The sequence below is a fragment of the Jaculus jaculus genome, chromosome 3, assembly GCF_020740685.1.
Source record: "Jaculus jaculus isolate mJacJac1 chromosome 3, mJacJac1.mat.Y.cur, whole genome shotgun sequence".
Classification (NCBI taxonomy): domain Eukaryota; kingdom Metazoa; phylum Chordata; class Mammalia; order Rodentia; family Dipodidae; genus Jaculus; species Jaculus jaculus.
In genome coordinates, this window is record NC_059104.1 from 153887290 (window position 1) to 153909389 (window position 22100).

Genomic DNA, 22100 nt, shown 5'->3' on the forward strand with positions numbered 1-22100 from the left:
CCGCCCCCAGGCCCGCAAGACCCATTCTTGGGATGGTGATACTATTGACTCATGGGGCAGGGAGGCTCATGGTTACAAAACACTAACAACACTGAGTGTGCTGACTTCCCAGCAGGACGCACTGCAGCTGAGTTGATCTGGGCAAATAAGCTGATGAGTCCAAAGGGATCCATCACTGACTACAGCCCAAGGAGCCATGTCACCCAGCCCCAGCCTGTACTGTCTATCACCTGAATAGCCCCCTACCCTCCTGAGCAGAACCCTCAACACCCTCCAGAGATGAACTGCCCCCATTCTTCACGCCATGGCCGCAGGGAAACTTCTCACACTCGACAGGGAGCCCGAGCCCGCTCTAGCTAGGAACCCTCAGTGACCCACGGTGTCCTGGGGTTGAATGCCCACCCTTCCTTCCCTTTACCACCTCAACTGGTTTGCCCTTGGCTCTTCTTCCAGGTCTTACTAGGCAGCACCTTCCCCCTACAGACTTCCTCAGTCACGTCCAAGGCCACGTTACTGCCTTTCCTACTCTCCCTCCATGTTGCGCTATGTCGTCGGGGCGAGGTGCGATTATTTCTTGGTGCCTGTTCCACAGCCACTAAACAGTAAAGTCTGTGACAGCGGGGCCACTTTCACTACTACATCCCTTACCAAGCATAACATCTCTCAGAGGAGCGGCAGAGGAAAAGAGGAAGAGTACCTTTCTTCCCAACTGCTCCTCCTGAGCCCGTGCCAATGGTCCCAAGAACAAGGTACAGGAAGGACAGCCACTCTTGGTAAAGGGGCCATACATGGTCCCTTATCATCAGTATCAAAATCCCAAGACCTTTTTGGAGACAGGTAAGAAGCGAAGCAAGGCAAACCTGAATTAGTGTTCAGTTACTCAGTGAAGGAAGAAATCTCAAGAATTTCCAAACATGACCACTACTGCTCTCTCATAGATTGGTCTAGTGCCCTCCACAGCGATCCTTCAAGGACACACTATTATCTGTATTTACAGGTGAGGAAACAGGCCCAGTAGAGTTAGTCACTTCCCAAGGGTGGTGGGGGAGGGGAGTCCACCATGGGCTGCCACTATTACCACAGCCAGCTGACCAAGGGCAGGGTCTTCCTCTGGCTCCTTCCCCACGACCCTCTCCTTTCTCCTTCCCCTTGATCCCATGCTTCACTCTCATCACAGTGGCTCAAGGGAGCTCTGGCAGGATGCAGAGAAGCCAACCCTGGTGGAGACTACCGTGTGTGCAAAAATGCTCCTCTGTCCCCTTTGTCTGCTGGGACGCTAACATGATAATGAGCCCACCAGCCAGGGCTGAACATCCGTCCAGATTCATCTAATACCTTTCAACATCAAATATGAGAGAAAAACACAAACAGTTTGGGGGCATAGGCATGCTATGTATTTGTGAAGCAAAACAAGGCAGGTTGTGTAAATATTTAGCAACAAGAAAGAACTGAACCAGTTCCAAAGAAACATCTGGGATGACAGATCGAAAAGAGCTGTGGTTTCTAGTGGGAACATCTCTGGGAAGATGCAAAACACCCGGCCATGGTTCTTGGATTCCACTTCACGTGCACTTAACAGGCACCTCTGACAGCCCAACTCCAAATGCTTTTCCCACAACTTATGTGTTTACTACACAACTGGGCAATTTCCAACAGCCTAAATCAAATAAACATGCTTTCCTAACTGTTAAAACGTTTTATTTCTCTTTCAAACAACAGAAATTCAGTAACAGTGTTAATAGTTGAGATCAAATCTGGATTTTTTTTTTCTTCTATGTTACCTAATATGGCAAGAAATGGACTGCTGAATGTGTTTGAGGTTTCAGCCTCTGGCAGCAGTCCAAAGACTAAGTTTGGATATTCCAAAGAAAATAAGCCATGTATTTGAAAGTGTGGTTTTCATGAAGTTACCTTCATGACTGACATTTGGAAACACACCATCTTTTTCCAGAACTGATACCACGGGGTGGACTGCATAGTTCACAGGACCCCTGTGGGACCAATTAGCTGCCTCGCATTCTTGCCCTGCGGGGCCCACGTGCATGGCGCAGTCCACACGGCCCATCCTCACCCTCTCCTGCAATGTGTGAGGAAGAAGGCCCAGCTGCCTTGGGTGGGCTGAGACTGAGTGCTCACAACTTCCAGCTATTTTCCCAGGCCCACACGTCCTGTGAGATGCACGCTGTGTCCGTCTGTCCTTTGGAGCATTCTGTCCCACTGCCTTCTCCTCCCAGGGTGGCAGTGTGGCCACCCTGTAGCTCCCTCCTCCTCTACTCCACCGCTATCTGCTGATGTCCAGACTGTGTCCCGACCCTGTGGACAGCTGCATGTGTCATCTTGAGAACAACACTCTTAGGGTGGACCCTCCCTTTCAAGTGGGCTTCTGTGAGAGCTTCAGAGGGGCATCCACTGAGAAGTCCCCACACCTGCCTGCGATGGAAGATCCCTGTGGGATGCTGGGCACCAACCCTTCTGAACTCGGGGCACTGAGGAAAAGGCAGCAAAATTCCAGAGAATCCTTCTCCACCTGCTCTTCCCAAAGGCCTGGCTGTGTCCCTGGGTACTAGCAACCCCAACAAGGACATGGGAAGTTTCTGGGGCAGATATGATCACCTCATGCCACTGCTGGTGTCCAAAGGGTACTCCTAACACCATCTACTGCAAGCCCTCCTTTTACTACAACTTGCTAATCTCCTAGGCTCAGCTCTCTTCAAATTTCAATATGCCTAGAAGTATGTAGGTTCATTGGTACTTATAGTTTAGAGATAAAAGTGTTACCCGCAAAAAGAGTTGGTCCCCAGTGCAAGCAAGCATTCAGAAGTAGGAAGTGAGTGAATCCTGGGCACTCAATCTTCATCAATGGAGAGTCCTCAGGGATTAATCCACTGACGGATCAAAAATGTGAACAGACTTGAAGGTAGTGGAACTATGGAAGGTAGTGACAAGTTGAATGAAGGGGGTCATAGGGTGTGTGCTCTGGAAAGAAATATCCCATCTTTGGCTCCTTCCTGTGGCTCTGCCATGAATTCCCCACTGCCATGATGTCCTGTCTTGCCTCTGGTCCAAAGCAGTAGAGCCAACTAGTCATAAGATGAAATCTTTGAATCCATGAGCCAAAACAAATCATTTCTCCTTTTAAATGATTCATCTCAGATATTGGTCACAGTGGTGAAATATCTACTAACACGGGACTGTTATTAAAAATGCACACTAGAAGTCAGTATGCCTGCAACAGGGCTGTGAGTCTGTATTTATAGGAAGTCCCAGAAGATGCAGGTGCTGGTGGCCCATGCAACACTCCTGTCAAACCTTACCAGAGTGGATCTGCCCAGGATGGACCAACATAGCACATAAACAGGGTTCTATCCTTACTAAGACAGTTCACAAAGTTATCTTTCACCCATTCTTTAGAGGTAAAACTTAAACTCAGAGGTCAAAGAGCTTAAGGAAGTCACAAATAATGGTGGACACCGATCCATGTGACCCAGGGTGGCTTCACTCAGTCAGTGTTTCTCAAACTGCAGCTTGCATCCCAGAGACTGGGAGCATGGGTAGAAATGCAGAAGACTTGGCCCTTAGTAGGTCCAGGGTGAGCCGAGAATCTCATTTCCAGCAAGTATTAAGGGATGTTCAAGAAGTTGCACCAGGACTACACTGAGAACCACTGTAGGAGGCCACAGGGATGCTGCGGTACCAGGGCTATATCTTAGTCCCAGGACCCTGATACCATCTGCCAATCACACACCCCTGAGTCCCCAAATACTGGTCCAATTTGCCCTATATGACCTGCTGTGGCTGGACCTGTCATTAGGACGGTGGCAGCCGCTCAGAACTACAGTGAGGCAGCTGAGGCTGGCGGACTGAGAGCTATCATCTCTCCCTGTGCATCAGAATCACTTGGAAGCTTTAACAGAACAGAACACCTTACCCTGGCCTCCTCCCTAAATCCTGGGCAAGTATTTTGTCAGTTCTTCCCAAGAAATTGAAGCTAATGTATAGCCAGAGTGGATATTTCCTGCAAGAAATAAGGCACTAGAGAAATTTAAGTTGATTAATTATAGGAATTAATATTTCACTGGTAGGGTTAAATGAGACAACAAAAGTCACTAGCATCCAGGGTCCCAGACAGACGGGGAGACTCTCTAAGTGAATGCAGCATCTTGAAGCTCTCACAAAACCGGTGGAGGAAAGGTTTCCAGTGAAACTGCAGAGTTGGCTGAAAATGGTTCCCTGGTGACCTGCTCTTAGAGTGGTTATCGGTGCCCAGGGCCTGGCCAAATCCTGTGATGCAAGGCTGAAAGTATCTCTGGACTTTTCTCAAAGCTGGCAGGGACATAGAAAAGTTTAATCACAGCTGATTGAGATGAGTGAATCATACATAGGGGCTTTCCAGCTAAGGCCTTGGGGACCGACCTGGCTCCGGGTCTCTCCCAATTATTACAAAGAATCTAGCCTGCGATGGTGGGGAATTGGAGGTTCATTCATAAGCAGCAGCTAGGAGTTCCTATGGGTTTGGACAAGCTGAAGAGGTGGGATGCTACATTATATATGACCTGTCCACAGCTGTACAAGATAGGTAATTGTGAATGGATGAATAGATGGTCATTGGGGAAGGAAGTGAGGGAGTGAAGGAACACAGGTAGGAAGGAAAGACAGAAAGAAGGAAAGGCGAAAGAAAGAAAGAAAGAGAGGAAGGAAGAAATAAAGGAGAAAGGAAGGAAGGAAAAGAAAGGAGAGAAGAAAGTTTGCTTTTGCTTGCACCCACTACCACTGTTGGAATAATGATTCCCTATACTAACCCAAAATGCTGACCCAGTTCCCTGAACACAGGGGAACCCAGAAGAACCCAAACCACAGTGGTTCAATGCAGGGGAAGTGGCCCACATGAACTTCGCTTTGAACTGCTCACAGGTTAACCTCTCCCACATCCGCTTCCTGGCTGGGGAACCTAGGCCATTCCTCCCAGCGAGGTGCTGGGGTCACTGACAAGGCATCTCCTGTTTCTGCTCACCAGGACTGAGGTTCTCCAGAGTTCAGCCACTGGAAGAAACTATGAGGATTGACTTAACTTTGCGTCCCCTGGGTCATCCTTGCCAAGTCTCTCTGCTCCTCCATGTTTGCTCTCTGAACCCTATACCCTTGGGCATATTCGGTTACAGCTAGAGGCCCTGATGTCACCTGGAATGCCCCAGGCCTCTCTGCAGCTTCCCTCGTTCCCCACTGAGAGCGGATGCTCAGGTCACTCAGAGATCAGCGGTGGTTAGTTCTGCGATCCCTCCTCCGCTCCCTCCCAAGCTTTCACCTGATCCTAGCCCCTCCACGCACCACATCTGCTCCCTCTTTTCTCAAGTGCCCCTAGCTTTCTTGGTGAGAGGAAACATCTCTCTCCCTGCTCTCGGTCAGAATCACCTCAGACATCACTGAGGCTTGCACTGTGAGGCCAGCCACTGATCAGTCATAGCATTCCTTCCTCCTCTCAGGAGTCACCTCTGTACAAATGTTGGGTCCAAGTGCCTCAGGTGGAGAATCTAGTCTCAGCCCGGCTCAGGGGTGCTTTGGCCCTCACGATCAGTCAGGTCAGCAGGATAAGGCCGGGGGCCCAAACTGAGCTAAGGGAGGCAGGCCTGGGACACTTGCAGGGGCTTCAGCAGGAAAACCCCAGAGCTGCACGTGAACATGTGTGATGTCACAGAAGGAGATCCTGCTGATGATCTGCCCCACACAGAGGGACAGGAAAGGCAGAGATGGAGAAAAACGCATGCAGTCGATTCACATGACTTGAGGCACTTACGTGCGCTGAGGCAGTTGTGGATACTGGATGAGCAAACGCGGAGCCGCTACTCCTCGGGGGAACACAGTGAGCCGCAGCTCTGGCTTTCATCAAGCCATCAGTATAGAGACTTGCTTTGTGAGTGTGTCTGTTTAAAGACCTCACCTTCAACACGTGGTGCTGACTGGTTAACATGGAACTCACAGCCCTCCGCACTGTAACTCATGAACTCACGCCCGCAGGAAGGCTAACACACCCTGTCTCCCCCAGAAGGGGAGTTACAGCCATCCTGAGCAGAGAGAGATGGAGTGTTCTTGAACATGGGGAATGACTTCCTCTCACAGAAAAAGCCTGGGGGGGGGGTGAGAAAAGACGGAGCAGATGCACTGCAAGGAGGAGGCTGGGATCAGGTAAAAGCTTCTGAAGCAGGGGCAGCAGAAAACATATTTTTATTATATTTATTGGAGAGAGAGGGGGGCAGAGAAAGCAGACAGACTGGGTATGCCAGGGATTCTTGCTACTCAAATGAACTCCAGATGCATGCACCACTTGGTGCATCTGGCTTCGTGTGAGTACTGGGGAATCCAATCTGGGCCAGAAAATACCTCTGACCACTGAGCCATCGCCCCAGCCCTTGGGTGGCATTTCAAATAGCCAAATCATGAGGAGAAATCACAAAAATATGAAAAAAGACAGGAACAAACTGACAAGAAGAAGCCCCCCTGCTGACAACGGCAAACTGGAAAGGCACAGCAACTGCTGCCCGACTTGCCCTCAGCTGGGAACATGCACACCAGGCTGCAGAAGTCCCCTGCTCGGCACACGTCCACATGCAACAGCTTCACGAGCATTACTTTTAGGGTTGCAAATAAATTTTGGCAATGAGGAGGACTGAGTCTATTTTCCTGGTGGTATTTGATCATCTGACTCCTTCTATGCCCGAAGCAAGAAACCTCTTCCAGTCATATGAGCCAGTATATTTCTTTTTCTAATTTTTTTTTTTTTTAATGATACTGGGGCCAGGGAGAGAGCTGGTGCACCAGAGCCTCCAGCCACTAAAACCGAACTCCAGATGTGAACACCACCTTCTGTGCATGTGCAACTTTGTGCATCTGGCTTACATGGGACCTGGAGAGTCGAACATGAGTCCTTAGGCTTCTCAGGCAAGAGCCTTAACCGCTAAGCAATCTCTCCAGCCCTATTTCTTTTGTGTCCAAGCTAGTTGGGTGGTCATGGGAACTTGGGCTGGTTCCACAGTTGCTCAACATGAGCGTGAAGGTCTCCTGGAAGAAGATAAAATCAGCTTTTGGAACGGTCTAGTATCTCAGACATTCAACATCCTCATTATCCCTGACAAGGGAAGAGGCCCACCTTTCCAGGTCTTCCTTGTAAGCTTTTCCAGGTTTCATCTTGACGTACTTGCTAAGTTCAAGAGGACAACCCTCCTTCTTCTGCCTGTCAAAATAAGAGTGGGGCTCTCTTCCTTGGGCGCCATGGCATGTCACTTCCCCTGTATCCAAATCAGCCTGTTACAATTCCAGTTGTGGAAAAGGATACACGTTCTGCATAGCCCTTGAGCGCTCAGATCCAATGTCACCCTTTCCACATGTCACCATTTAGCAGAAGAGAGCTCCCAGGAACAGGTCTTAGTAGGGGTTTGGGTTTGTGGCTCTGATCCTTGGCACTTTCTACTGTTAGGCTGTATTTCCAGTTTTTACTGTCTCTCCTACCATCTTCTTTTATTTTAACGTTTATTACTTAGTTACCAAGAGAGCACACCCAGGCCTCTTACCACTGCAAATGAACTCCAAATGCATGCACCACTTTGTTTTATGTGGGTACTAGGGACTCGAACCTGGGCCATCAGGTTTTGCAAGCAAGTGCCTTCCATCACCCCAGCCCTCTTCCACCATTTCTTAGCTGATGGATCCAATCCTATGAGGAGAGAGGCTTCAATGACAGAACAAAATCCCAGCAGGAAAGAGCCTTAGGAATCTTTTGGACTGGGATAAGGAGACTGAGGGTCAGAGAAGAAAGGAACTTCCCAAGATCACAAAGTGAAGACCAGAGCAAAAAGCAGGGAATTCCCACCTTTTTCCACCTCTGTTTCTATGTGCAGCGCTACAGTTGCTAGAATTAAGTTTCTACCCACTTGTTTCCAACCAACAACAGTAGAGTCCAAGGTCTGCTCACAGACAGACGACTGCTGCTGTGGCCAACACCCCTCCAGTGTTTCCAAGGATACTTTACAGATCCTCTCATAACCCATGGTCTCCAGCCCTCCAGCTAGGGAAAGATTTAATTCATGAAGAGCTCCCTCACCTCTACCTGACACCCACCTCTGTGCAAGTATCACTTGCTGAGGTCCCTGAGTCAGCACGCCAGGCTGCAGAGCCTTCTGAGGCTCGATTTCTTGTGCCTCTCCCACTGCTTGCACACACAGCCCCCTCTCCACTGTGACACCCAAACTTTCAATACAGCTGGCCCCGGAGGGCCAATGAATGAGACGTCCACCATCGAGGGAAAGCCTCCCTTCGGGAAAGGTCGGGCTCCCCAAGGTAAGCCACTCCTATCACAAGCAGGCCTTGCCTGGCCTCCTGCCTCACCAAGTCTCCCACCCTAACTGTCCCAAAGTCGTCCATATTCATCTTTTTTTCTAGCCCCAAATCACAAAAGTCCAGGGACAAGAGGGTTCGAGATCCTAGTCTAACAATTGAAAACATTATGTCACCCATGGGGCTTTTAAAAGGTATTTGTTTGAGACAGGGTAAGGGAGAGAAGCAGAGAGAGAGAGAGAGAGAGAGAGAGAGAGAGAGAGAGGGAGGGAGGGAGGGAGAGAATGGGCAAACCAGGGCCTCCTAGCCATTGCAAATGAACTCCAGATGCATCTACCACCTTGTGCATCTGGCTTTATGTATGTACTAAAGAACTGAAGCTGGGTGCTTTGGCTTCAGAGGCAAGTGTCTTAACTGCTAAGCCATCTCTCCAGCACCCCCCCCAAGGGGGGTTTGGCACAGTTTTAATCAAACATTCACTTTAGCATATTTAATACCCAAGCCTGAGCCCCAGCACGCACCACCGCTCGAGCGTCTGTGTGCTCTCCTGCTGCTGGGAGCTCGTCCGAGCCGTCTCTCCACAACAGATTTTTCATGCTGTGTGTCTGGAAGCCACATCTCACTCGGTATGGTTCATAGACCCTGTCCTCTCTTCCACCTTAAGGATCAATGCCCACATCTCCGGTCCTATCGTGTTCTTCTCAAGAGCAAACCAGCCAGAGGGAGAGCTCAGAGGCCTGGCTGTTCACTGTTCACCAAGTCTCCACTGGCATCTTGAGAGACCTTCTTCCAGTGCACCAGTTCTGGCTACTATGACTTCTATCCGCATCCCCTCCAAGGACATTTCTGGATAAATGTGGTTCATGCTATCCTTTGGACTCTGAGATGCATGAAGACTTCACACAGATAAGTGTCCACCCGACTCTGGCAAGCCAATTAGTGACTCCTTGGCTTGAGCGTGACCTGTCTTTGACCACCACTTCCTTGGTCATTTTCCCCTGATGGGTTTCAAGAAACCACATCCTGTGGTCAAGTGCAGAAGTCTGGGGAAAAATAGCTCTTTTCAGAGGAGGTGACTTCACCTTTCAAACCATCATTTCCTGCTTGACTTGTTTTCCCTTTCTCAGCCCTCCCAAGTATTTGCCTTTATACTGTGTATTCCTTAGGACTTCAGCCTGAAGAGTGGGGGGTAGAGGTGCAGGAAGAACCAGTCCTTCTGAGTCTGTCTGTGTCAGCATCACTGTTTTACAAGCGTGTGGAGCTCACCATCAGGTGATGTGCCACACGGGAAGAAGACACAAATAAATAAGACATAAATCTCGTCCCCTAATTCTCAGTTCTTACCCCGATATACAAACTATTAGTCAACAAGACTGTGAACATTACTATTGTCCTTTAGAAACAGCTGGGCTTCTGTCATCCTTGATACCATTCGATTGAGTCTTATTCTAAGTCTTATGGGTAGGTTTGTATCTTCCTCTCTCCCTCAAGATTCATATGTTGAGGTTTCAACTCCCAGAAACCCCAGAATGTGATTACATTTGAAGTAGGGCCATTAAAGAAGTGATTAAGGTCATGTGAGTAATTCCCCTAGGCTGACTGGCATTCTTATAAAGACTGGGAGAGGGCCGAGGAGATGGCTCAGAGGTTAGGAGGGCTTGATGCTTCAATATGAGGGCCTCTTGGGCCAGAGACAGCTAAGTTCAGCTCCCGATGTAAAAAGCTGGTTGTGACCATGAATGTATGTAGCCCCAGTCCACATGCATAGGGGGACAGAGACCAGAGAATCGCTGGGTCATGCTAATGGACGCCAGTTCTGGGTTGCAGGACAGACTCCTTAAGGAAAGAAATATGCAGATGAGCAATAACAGAATGACACCTTGTACTGAGTAAAGCCTTTGGGAGGTAATCAGGTCATGAGGGTGGAACCTTCATCACTGTGATTAGTGCACTTACAAGAGAGCTAGCCATCTTTCACCTTGAGCGAGCACAGCTGGAAGACGCCATCTATGACTCAGAAAATGAGCCCTTGCCACATACCATATTTATTGGTGGCTTGATTTTAGATTTCGAGAGCTGTAAGAAACACATTTCTGTATTTAAAGCTACGTGGTTTATAGTATTGTGTGATAGCATCCCAAATGGACTAAAGATTGAACTTTCAGTCTCTAGAACTATGAGAAAATATTTTCTTGCTGTTTGAGTCACCTGATCCATGGGGTGTGTCATGGAGGGCTGAGATGATGACAGTGAGCAAAATACTAACTCACCTATTCTCCAGGCTTTGGCTGAAGGCCTACTATGTGTAAAGTGCTAGGCGAGGCGTTGTGTTGGATGCCAAGGTAAGAGCGCAGCAGCAGTAGGTTATGGAGAACAACCAAGCACAAACATGCCCGTCACATTAAAGAGTGTAAATATTGTGGCATAATAATTTTGCTATGAAAATAACCACTTGCTTCAATTTGACTAGCATGTTAAAGAACAGCTGAAGGGAAATGTAAGATTCACATGTTTGCTTGTCAGTGAGACACAGATAAACACAGAAAACTGCACCCGTCTTATTAACATATAATAATACTACACACAGTTCAAACACCCTGAACATCTACTAACAACCTCAGATCAGTATGTATGATAAGCCACAGTCATCTACACTGGTGTTAAAAGTATCTGATTTCACATGACTGTCCTAACACCTCACGATGGAGCTAGAAAGATAAGCTCAGCAGTTAAGCATACTTGTTTGCAAAGCCTGTCCATCAGGGTGTGATTCCCTAGTACCCATGTAAAGATCTGGTATTTGTTTCAGAGGCAAGAGGCCCTGGAGTACCCATATTCTCTGTCTTTTATAAATGAATAAACAAATGATTTTTTAAAAATAACATACAAGTGGCAACACCTTCTAAGACTCACTTCCATAAGCAAACCTGAGATCATTTTCAAGGTCAGTTACTATTCTTAGTAATATTTATGAATTCTTAATCAGTTTATCCACAAAATCTTGGCAACCATTTTCTTGTTTCTTAAAAATATTTTATTTAATCATTTCCAAGCAAAGAGATAGGTAGACAGATAGATAGACAGACAGACAGACAGACAGATAGATAGATACAGAGAGAGAGAGAGAGAAAGTGAGAGAAAGAAAATGGGCACACCAGGGTTTCTAACCGCTGCAAACGAACTCCAGATACATGGACCACCCTGGCTTATGTGGGTACTGGGGAATCAAACCTGGGTTCTTTGGCTTCAAAGGCCAGCACCTTAACTGCTAAGCCATCTTTCCAGACCTTAGTTACCATTTTCAATAGGCTCCTACTTTTTCTTCTATCTGCCACTGGGAAATTACTGGGTGTTTTACTCTCAATCTACATTTCCCCAGGTTTTTTTTAGCTATTTTAAAAAATTATTTATAGCTGGGCATGGTGGCACACGCCTTTAATCCCAGCACTTGGGAGGCAGAGGTAGGAAGATTGCCATGAGTTCAAGGCCACCCTGAGATTACATAGTGAATTCCAAGTCAGCCTGGGCTAGAGTGAAGCCCTACCTTGAAAAACAAACAAAAAAAATTATGTATTTACTTATTTGTGGGGGAGGGCAGATATAAAGAGAGAATGGGCTTGCCAGGGCCTCCAGCAGCTATGAATGAACTCCAGATGCATGTGCCACCTTGTATATATGGATCCTGGAGAATTGAACCTAGGTCCATTGGCTTTGCAGGCAAATGCCTTAACCGCTAAGCCATCTCTCCAGCCCCAGTTTTCTTCAGCTTTTATTGAATGTCTTTATAAAGAGCAGTGATTTTTTTCTTTCTTTCTTTCTTTCTTTTTTTTTTTTTTGGTTTTTCTAGGTAGGGTCTTACTCCAGCCCAGGCTGATCTGGAATTCACTATGGAGTCTCAGGGTGGCCTCGAACTCACGGTAATCCTCCTACCTCTGCCTCCTGAGTGCTGGGATTAAAGGCATGCGCCACCACGCCTGGCTCAAGAGCAGTGATTTTTAAGAAGGTGGATGTTATGTTATGGCAGGACTTGCTTATTCACACACTTCAATAATGAACTACATTTCAGGTAGCTACAGTCTATGTAATAAGTGTCTATGATCGGCATCACAAGAGACACACGTAGAGAGCATGCAGATCTGATGGACATATCAGTGACACATGCTGCTGGCAATGTGCAGTAATTACAGGTGAAATTCAGGGGAAAGGTGACATATTAAAAATGAATGTCTAAAGATGCCAGAGGGTGAACAGAGCCATTAAATAAGCTAAACACACCCCGCGCCTTTAGGAAGTTTCTTATGACATCCAGGTTCCCAATGTGCTTACTGGAGCTCCACTGACCTGTCATGGAGTTTTCTGAAGTGCACAGCTGTTCTCTCAACTTCTCCACATCGTCGGGGTGCACTTGTTCATAGAGGGTGCTCCCAAACCACTCTGACTGAGGCTGGTTCAGAACGGGGGTGACAGAGTCAGACACGTAGATCACTCGCCCCGTCTCAGCCGCCACCACGAACAGAAACCCGTCAGCCGCCTCGAGGATCAAGTGCTTCAGCTCCTGGGAAGAAGGGACCAAGCACGTCAGCGCAGAAGGGGCCGTGTCAGCACAGCACACGGGGGGGGGGGGGGACCCCGTCAGCTCAGTCCTCTCGTCAGCGACCCCACCTGCTCTGACCTGCAGAGCCAGTCTGGTGCTCAAGTGGTTTGGTGAATGAGTAGGTTTTTTTTTTTCACTGCTTAGTTTATTTTCTAGGAAAATGCACAAAACTTGCTCCATCCCTGAGACACAATCATTCTACACACTATCTTAACCAGCCAAGAGAAAGAGAGAGAGAGAGAGAAAGAGGAGCGGAGAGGAGAGGAATGGAGAAGAGAACATGTCTAGCCCAGAGAGATGGGAGAATAGGAAGTGATGATTAGAAGTTGAGTTGCTAGTGGAGTGAGGCCCACCACACACACACACACACACACACACACACACACACACACACACACCATTCTGAAACTAGTCATGACATCATGACAGCGAAGTGCCTAGAACCTGGCACATGATGGTGCTGGATGGCAGGCAAAAAGGAAAGTAGGAAGGAGAGAAGGAGAGAGATCGCATGTCCCACCACCAGGTGACCACCAGTGACAATACTCTCTTGTTCCTTTCGCTGCATTTCCATGCTCGACACTGGCCCTCAATATAAAGGAATCTTCTTTCACATGTCTGCTGGGCTTCCTGAATCCTGGACATCACTAGCATCTCCCAGAGAGGCAGCAGGGAACACTGCACGATCCATACCATTGTACAGCGAGAAAGAGGCTGGCACCTCAGCTCTGGGCACATGTGGGGTCATCAGGGTCATGGCTTTCATGAAAGGCAGAAAAGGGACTACTTGAGATCAGAGAACTGAAGGAAGCCTTGCTGTCATCCTCAAAGGGAAACAGAGAGCTCTGGCAAAATCCGCTTTGTAAGTCAAGATGCCCTTTCTTCGTCATGCCTAAAGGCAACTCAGTGGGACCTACCGACTTCTTTCACATCAAACCGAACCAAATACACCAGGCTCCATTCCTGGAGGGGGTGAGGAGCCAATCCCTCCATGTGCATGGGGTCAAAGCCAACCACCCCACACACTGTCCAGGCTCCCAAGAACAAAGGCATCCTTCTGAGTCGGCAGTCAGTAAACATTTTGTTTTTCTCTGTGAATTCGATGGTCAAGTGCAATTCCCACATTATATGCTTACTATACAACTTAAGTCATGGCCAGGTAAGGGAAGGCAAAAGGTGGAGTGTGAATGCTCTGGCCTGCCTGGCCTGCCAGTCCTCAGGAGAGCCCCAAGATCCAAATCCCAGAAGCACTGATTTGCTGGGAGCACATTTTGTGTCTGTCTCCAAGCACTGAGGAGGAATTCAAACACTGGGAAGCCAGGGCGGATGCAGGCTGCACAAGTGTTTTCAAAAGCAAGTTTATTTTGTCTGTTTCCCATACTGTACACTTCTGCTTCTCTGTGTCCCCTGGAAGTTTATGTGGTTCTGAGAACTGAATCAGCATTTTTATTCTCAGTGTGGGAAGATCCTCCCAAACAGAAAGAATTCTTTCTTTTTTACAAAATGGAGCGAGATGTCTACAAGTGAACAGAGAAAGAATTCTTGTCACTCGAGGAGGCTGAGTGGCTCTGTGTGTGTGAACACGCTTTCACCCCACAGACAAGGACAGCACAGGCCGTTGCTCATGTCAGAGGCTCTGGATTGGGAAGACAAGCCTGACTCCACTTCCCTTCTCCAGCAAAATGGACAGGAGGGATCCACGCCCTTCCAGTTATTGCACAAGTCTGAGTATGCCACTCAGTGCCCTCAGCTCCCGGCATTTCAGAAGGTTTTCTTTTCAGGGAGATTTGTGAGCGGTTAAGGGAGCTTCTTTGCGGGAAGGGCTTAGCAAGAACCTGGCACACAGTAAGGGCGCTGTGACTGCACGTGGTATTGCCATCACCCATCTCCACTTTGATCATTTAAAGTCCTTTGTGCAAGGATCAACTAAATGTAGGGAAAACACTTTTTAGCAACCCTTCCTGTCTGATCAACTCTCTCCAGTCTTCCTTCACTGTCCCTGTGCTAACCAGTGACCATGTCCCCAGGCTGGGGGCTAGCATGGCATTTAGGTTGACAGAGGTAGGCCTGAGGCCTGCACCATCATGCTCCATACCCTCCGAGGCAAGATGCAGCCATTGTGATATCTTCCTGAAACCTGCAGGAGGAGGAGCCACGTGACTCCTGGGAGATTTAAAAGGGCCAGCAGGTGATGCACCCGCCAAAACGTCTGCCATGAGACAGGCAGCAGTAACGTTGGTTCCTCTCCCTCGTCCTTCTAAACCCGCCGTCACAACATAAACAGACTCCCGGTCCCAGGAGAGCCAACAGTATGCCATGCTTTCCTCATCTGTGCCTCGGCAGCTCTGGAGACACTGTGTCCCCTGTTAAGTCTTTCTCTTCTCGTCTTTGGTGCATATCCTGCAGCTCCCTGACAGCCTGTAGATACCAAGCAGAGCCCCGGCTGAGACCCAGCTGCTTCTGTCCAGTTTCATCTGGGCTTTACGCTCCGCCTGTGAAACACTCTGTTAGCCACCATTCTATGTGCTGAACACTTTGCACTTCCTAATTAGCACTTCCGACATCCCTGTAATTTCACCTCTTCCCTCTACCCATCGCTTCATTCTTCTCACAAAAGCTCTTAGAGTGAGAGAGCTTTACCTTCACCATTCAGATGAGCAAACTAAAGCGTCGAGCGCTGGCCTATGTGTCCTGTGACCAGCCCCTGGAAAAACAAGGACTGTGAACACAGGCCGCCTGGCTCATGTAGATCCACTCACTGAATGCTCACTACGCGCGCACTTCTTCTCCCCACCTATTCCAAAACTAGCATGGGTGTTAAAAACTTGGCTTTGGGATCCTGGCAATCAGATCCCAGTGGCTAACCCCCCCTGGCTTCTTCTCTAAGCAGCTGACTGGCCTTGGGCAAGGCACTGATTCTAAGCATCCACATCCTTATCTCCAATGCAAGGGACAAACTTGTCAACTCGTGACTCGTGGAGAGTACGTGAACACCACAGAGAAGTCAGGCGTGTGAGTGCTGCTGTCCCAGCCCCTGACCAGCATCATCATCTCTGCCACCGTGATCCCCGTGGGCCGACTATCCTCTCACTCGCGTCATGAACACACTACTGGCTTCAGCACCTTCTGCGGGTGTGCACAAGCTCAGTTGTGCACCAGGTTGAGAGGCTCCTTGCTGAGGTGTACAGGGGGGATTATGAAAGCCAGAGACAGTTAGACCTGGCACCCCTGACGAAAGTTTCTTTTTTATTTATTTATTTATTTGAGAACGACAGACATAGAGAGAAAGACAGATAGAGGGAGAGAGAGAATGGGCGCACCAGGGCTTCCAGCCTCTGCAAACTGAACTCCAGACGCGTGCACCCCCTTGTGCATCTGGCTAACGTGGGACCTGGGGAACCGAGCCTTGAACCGGGGTCCTTAGGCTTCACAGGCAAGCGCTTAACCGCTAAGCCATCTCTCCAGCCTGAGAGTTTCTTGCTGATTAATGGAAGCAAAATTCCTTGCCTTCGTCCCTTCCCTCGACCTTGACCCTCATGTCATGACCTAGCTCACTGCAGGGTGGTGACCCTGTGGCGTACCCCCTTTCCACTAGTGACATCACCCAAGAAGGCACCTGCTCTGTGAGGAAGGAAGGCTTGTATGCGCCGTCAGTGGACTTGTTCCCGGTGCCCCTCATAGACTTCATGTGCGAGACGGCCATGCGGAGGATGGTGAGCTTGTCTGGCTTCCGCGCCAGGGCGCTGCAGGTGGGGACCATGTCGGAGAGCTCGGTGATATACTGTGTCATCTTGTTCCGCCTGCGCCGCTCGATCTCACTGTGGTTCTCTCTTCCCAGAAAGCACGAGATCAGGAGGGGGAGGGGGTGCAAAAAGAGAAGGATCAGACCAGCGGTCACTGGATAATGGGATAAAGTGGCACATTAGTGGCATCAGATGACCAAGAACCAGTGACTGATTCCTAACAGCTGAGGGCTTTGGGTGCATGTTGGGTGAAGGGGAGCTTTGATGCTTGCACAGGCTCCAAATATGTACTGAAGCCTTCTCAGTACCCCCTTGTACCTACGGAATTTTAATAAGCATGCAAAATCAGGCCCCGAATCCTAGCCAGCACACTAAAGTGTCCCAACATGCTTTCTGTGCACACATATGAACTTACACATGGATGTGTGAGTGTATACACACACATGTAGTTACTGCCTGCTTATGTACTAACTTACACAGCTCACAATAAAAAGCACTCTAAGCTGGTCTCTGACTGATGCTTTTTAAAATTTATGATGGTATGAGTAAAACTGATAATGCATTCAAGAAAAATTTGTAACTCAACAGACATTAACCACACATTAGTGATGACTACCCACATAGCCATGGTGTTTTTCCCCTTCAGAAAGTTATGCAATAAATTGTACAAGTTCTTCAATACCTATTATAAAACAATCACTGTTAGATGCTTAGCCAGACAGAGGCTAAGTATCCTGAGCTGGCTGAAGGCAGCCCAGAGCAAGCTGAGCGGCATGGCTGAGGGTATGAAATGTCTTTCCCCTTGACAATACCATCAGCTGACAAAGCGTTCAGTGGCACCTTGCTGCATCACAAGTTGAGGGACATGTGTGTGACCTTACTAGTCATTGTATCACCAAGTATGCCACTGATGCCACAAATTAACTGTATATATAGTTGTAAACATGCCTTTTTGTGCTGCACCTAGAGTGTTTTCTGAAGCATAGTAATAGAACAGGTATAGTCCTGGCTTTTTTTTCCCCCCCGGGGCAGGGTCTCACTCTAGCTCAGACTAACTTTGAAGTCACTATATATTCTCAGGGTGGCCTTGAACTCGCGGCAATCCTCCTACCTCTGCCTTCCGAGTGCTGGGATTAAAGGAGTGTGCCACCATGCCCGGCAGTCATGGCTTATTAATCAACAAGTAACCAATTAAAAAATACCTGCAAGAAATTGCCTAACTTGTTCTCTGGGATGCATTAGGATGAAAAATTACCATAAGGGCAGGGAGAATGTTTCCATATGGATATTATTACCTTTAGGCTTGAAAAAGAGTTAATATTCAAGTCTATTCAACACCACCAAGACAAAGCTGTTACTTGGGATGAAAGGACTATCTAAAAATGCACCCCATATCTGCTGCAGGACTGAAGACCCGTGGCTACTCCAGAAATGAGAGTGACATGGACAGCAAGAAGGGAACATGCTCAGGCATGCCTGCTCCAGTCACTGCACGAGCGCTCATCAGCTTAACAGCCCAACCCCCAGGAGGAGGGACAGCTATGCCAATCAGGCCCTACGGTGTGTGCCCGTCACAGATGCCGGAGCCCTCTGTGGATGCAGAAGGAGTGCCCACACAGGTTGGTCTAAACCTTTGGGTACACACATTCCATTCAAGGAGCACTTAGCCAGCCTCATGGGCACTAGAGGACAGCGGAGAAAACAAGCAATGCCCAAGCCAGGTCCTCAGACAGGAAGGTAAGACACCCACCACGCACACTGGAATCTGAGCACAAGCTCTGGAAGGCCTGGGAAGATAAAAGCCAAGTGAGAGTAAAAGGAGAGCAGGGGAGGGGCTGGAAAGGTTGGGAGGACAATGGGCAGGGGCTGGGCTTATCTAGCAGCTGGGAGGAAGGATCAAAGGCCTATGATTAGAAGGAAGTTTTGAGGAAACTAAGGAGGTGGCCTTGCAGGAAGGGCAGGCCCTGGACCTGAGGAGAATGGCCGCAGAGCTCGTGGAGTTGGGGAATGTGCCAGACTACAGAGGGAAAGTTGATGCAGGGTGGACCAATGGTGGGCCGATGCTGCACATCCCTGCAGCTGACTTCCGAACAAGGCAGAGGCTGAGACCAGCCAGTCAGCTCCTGAAGCCAACCCCATGCCCCAGGTGGCTAACTGAAAAGGTAGAAACTGGCCAGGCCAGGGCATAGTCTTGCTGCACAAAGCAAAGGTCTTCCAGGGTCGGGAAGCCATGTGTGCTTCAGGAGTAATGGCCCTGGAGGAATTGGGAAAGGACTGCTTCAGAGTGGGGGCAGTATGACCAGAGGCAAGGGGCAGGCAGGGGCCAGGGACATCCACCAGCCAGGGGAAGTAATGAAAGCAAGAATTCAGCTAGGATTCCTGGCTTTCTAACACAGGCAAGCATCCTTCCTGGGAGACACTGGAGCTCCTCTCCCCTCCCTCCACAATCCCAGAGTTCCTGCAGCTGCAAAGGGAAGACAGTGAACCAACAGCCCATGGCTGCTGAAGTGGGGACGGATCAGGGACGGTACTTGTGGGCAGAGCATGCTTGACGCAGGAGCCAGAGCTCCCCCATATCACTGCCTTCGAGCCCCTGGCAAGGAACCGGGGGCTGGGGAGCACAGACTTGCCTCTCTGCTAAGAGCAACTGCCAAGGCAAACTTGCCCATCCCACCTGCAGTCTCAGCCTGACCTTTACGATCTCCCGTAAGCCTCACACACTCCTCCCCAGACCGCTTCTCTATTCCGGCACACATCCCATCACTCAGCGCCTCTGTGAATCACAAGAACACAGTGCCTTACTCTGACTTATCTCAATCCAGCACACATCTAGCTCCTTCTTTGCTGCAAACTTTTGTCTGAGCCAAATCTCTTGCAGAAATCTCTTCTCCTTTCCCCAGGCCAAATATGGCTGACACCACCTGCTACCATGTGGCCAAGCCTTCTCCCATCCACTCTCTCCAATCTCATCTCCCTCTAGCTCAGACTTTATGGTGTGGCATACCTCACCATTCTCTGAAACTACTTCCATGGTGACCTCAGAACTTATAGAGTCAAGTCCAAACCCTTCATCTAGCTTATGTGGCATCGGCTCCAAGGCAGGAGCAAGGCATACTTGCTTCTAATGGTGTCACAATACCACAGACCGGCAGCGGGAGCAGGGAGCCCTGAGAGGTTCTTTAACAGATCCAAAGCAGCTCTACCACAAAACTCAACTTGTGGGTTCAGGTATAGGAAGAGGGCAATATGAGAGCAAGTAACTTAAAATCTGATGCATTTAAAAACTGTCTGCATTCACTGACAAGTGATCGTTCCATTTCATATTTCATGAGATAAGCCCGAGTTACCAGGGTCAACAGAACAGACAGCAGTCAGCTGCCTAGCAACAAGATGCGATAGTTGAGCGGCATCCGTGGACGCTTCATTTTGAAGTTCTTGACACAGAAGAGGCAAGGGAACGCCAGGTTGGGTAAAGAGAAGGACAAATCTCTAGGACGTGCTTATTGGGTCCAGGACAGCACCTCCTCAGGGGTGGGGACAATTAAGAATGGTCTGGTAACCTTGGGAACATGGCACCTATGGAGCCCATATGCTTGTTGGGAGCCCAGTAGCATCCATAATGACATCACCCTTCACCTCACACACTGGGCCAGGGCTCTGCAGCAAGGACTGCTGGGGGCAGGGGAGGGCACAGGGACAGCTGGCACCTACTCTGGACCAAGAAGCCGTAGTGCTTGACCCTCGGGACACAGCTCGGGAGGGGGGATCAAGGGTGGAGAAAGACATGCAACTCTTGCTGTATGTTCACTTGGGCTTCTTTTCCAGCTCTGCTCCAGGGAGAGCGTCTAAGATTACTCAGAGCAATAGGGCACATCCCATGTTAAAATACAGAAAAGGGCAGCTCATAAAAATCTCCTACTGGCCTCCCACAGGTGCTAACACAACCCCTGTGCCATTCTCTCGTCTGCTAAATGGCAAGTTTAAGGCTGTGTGGGCACAGTGAGGAGGCAGACACACCGAGCAGAAGGCCTAGGAACACACAGGAACTGAAGAACATGAAAAGCAGGCCTGGCCGAGAGGAGTCATCTGCTAAACCCGAGTGTCTCCTGTAAGTGGGAGAAGCCCTGGCCTGCAAAGAGGGGCCTGGGCCCAGTGCCTCAGACAAAACCTGCTTCCAATGGGGCATACCCCTGATGTGTGTCCACAGCCCTTCTAGCTCAGCAAAGGCATGTTCATCTTTGCTGCACTTGACCTTCTCGGGGCCGGTAAGGAAATAGCTCCTCTATGTGTGGAAGATGATCCCGAGGCTCGGAGAGCGACATGGTTTACGAGGACGTGGGCAGGCCTGCTCACAACCGCTCCTACCGAGAATTGGCTGGTCCTAGGCATGGGCAGAGGGGATTGCAAATGCCTGGAGCTCAGGAAGACTAATGAGTCTAGAAGTTATTTCTTCTCTATGGTGCCGAAACTCTCATGTGATTCAGGTCACAGCATCTCAAAGCTGACCAGGTAGGAAAGGCAGAGGGCTGTCAATCAGGACAGAAATGACTGATCCATCTAAGCATCATAGGAAGAACTTCCTTCTTTTAGAAATACTGTGTGCCAGCATGTTCTCACCTGAAACCCAACCCCCACAGCGAGACTGACCCAGGCCACACAGTCACTCAGTGGCTCGCGAGCTCCACCCAACTTCTCTGTCATACTTTTTCACATCTGCAGCCAAGCACATCTGCAGAGGTGGGGAGAAGACCTGGGAAGACTGGCAGGATGCCCAAGTGAGGGCTTGTTCTGCCAGACCCAAAATTCTTCCTGCTTTACAGGAACCTTGTGTCGGACATCCAGTGTGTCCCTAACAACAGGGCTGACACAAACAGGTCAAACAAAAGCTGGGAAGCCCCTACTGTAGAAAGAGGTGCCCCGCTCACACCCCACCTCGAAGCGAAAACAACTCTCTCCGCTAAGACACGCGGACCCAGGCTTCTCAGCCCTCTTATGTTTCTGCCGGGAAGTCCCTCCGCAGGGTGTGCCTGCCTTGTATGTTGTCCCTTATCGATGGGAGTTTGATCAGCACACCTATTAACTAAAGATGGCAAGGTCAGCTGGAAAGACCAAAACTCAAATAGTAAAACAACCTGTGATGCCAGAAACAAACTGTCCTCCACTTTAAATAGCACCCGGGCCCAAAGCGGAAGTGCCAAGGTGGGTGTGCTGAGAACACAGGTCTGCCCTGAAGAAACCTGCCCTGGGTGAATGCTTTTGCTGCGGACAACCTTGGAGGTCCATCAACCAAACCCTATAATACATAAGGAATAATTTGGGTTGGATGACATTAGGTGCTACAACCTTCCCTGTGAAGGGCTAGTGGAGACCACCTGAAGACAGCCCAGAGGCATAAAGAGAGGCCAGCAAGCCATCAACAAGTGGTCACAGACCTGTGC

General features: G+C 49.2%; 1 protein-coding gene across 5 annotated transcripts in view; it reads right to left on the reverse strand.

Annotated features, from left to right (window-relative positions):
- Positions 1–22100, reverse strand: part of Arnt2 (aryl hydrocarbon receptor nuclear translocator 2) — a 176156-nt gene that overhangs the window by 85741 nt on the left and 68315 nt on the right. For 3 of the 5 annotated variants that reach the window (XM_004658245.3, XM_045145314.1, XM_045145313.1), the window contains exons 4-5: positions 16536–16749; positions 12667–12880 (exon numbers count right to left, since the gene is read on the reverse strand). In XM_004658245.3, the coding sequence (XP_004658302.1) occupies positions 12667–12880; positions 16536–16749 (428 nt within the window). Of the gene's footprint in view, positions 1–12666; positions 12881–16535; positions 16817–22100 lie in introns of all 5 variants that reach the window. The other 2 variants (XM_045145316.1, XM_045145315.1) reach the window with 2 other exon arrangements.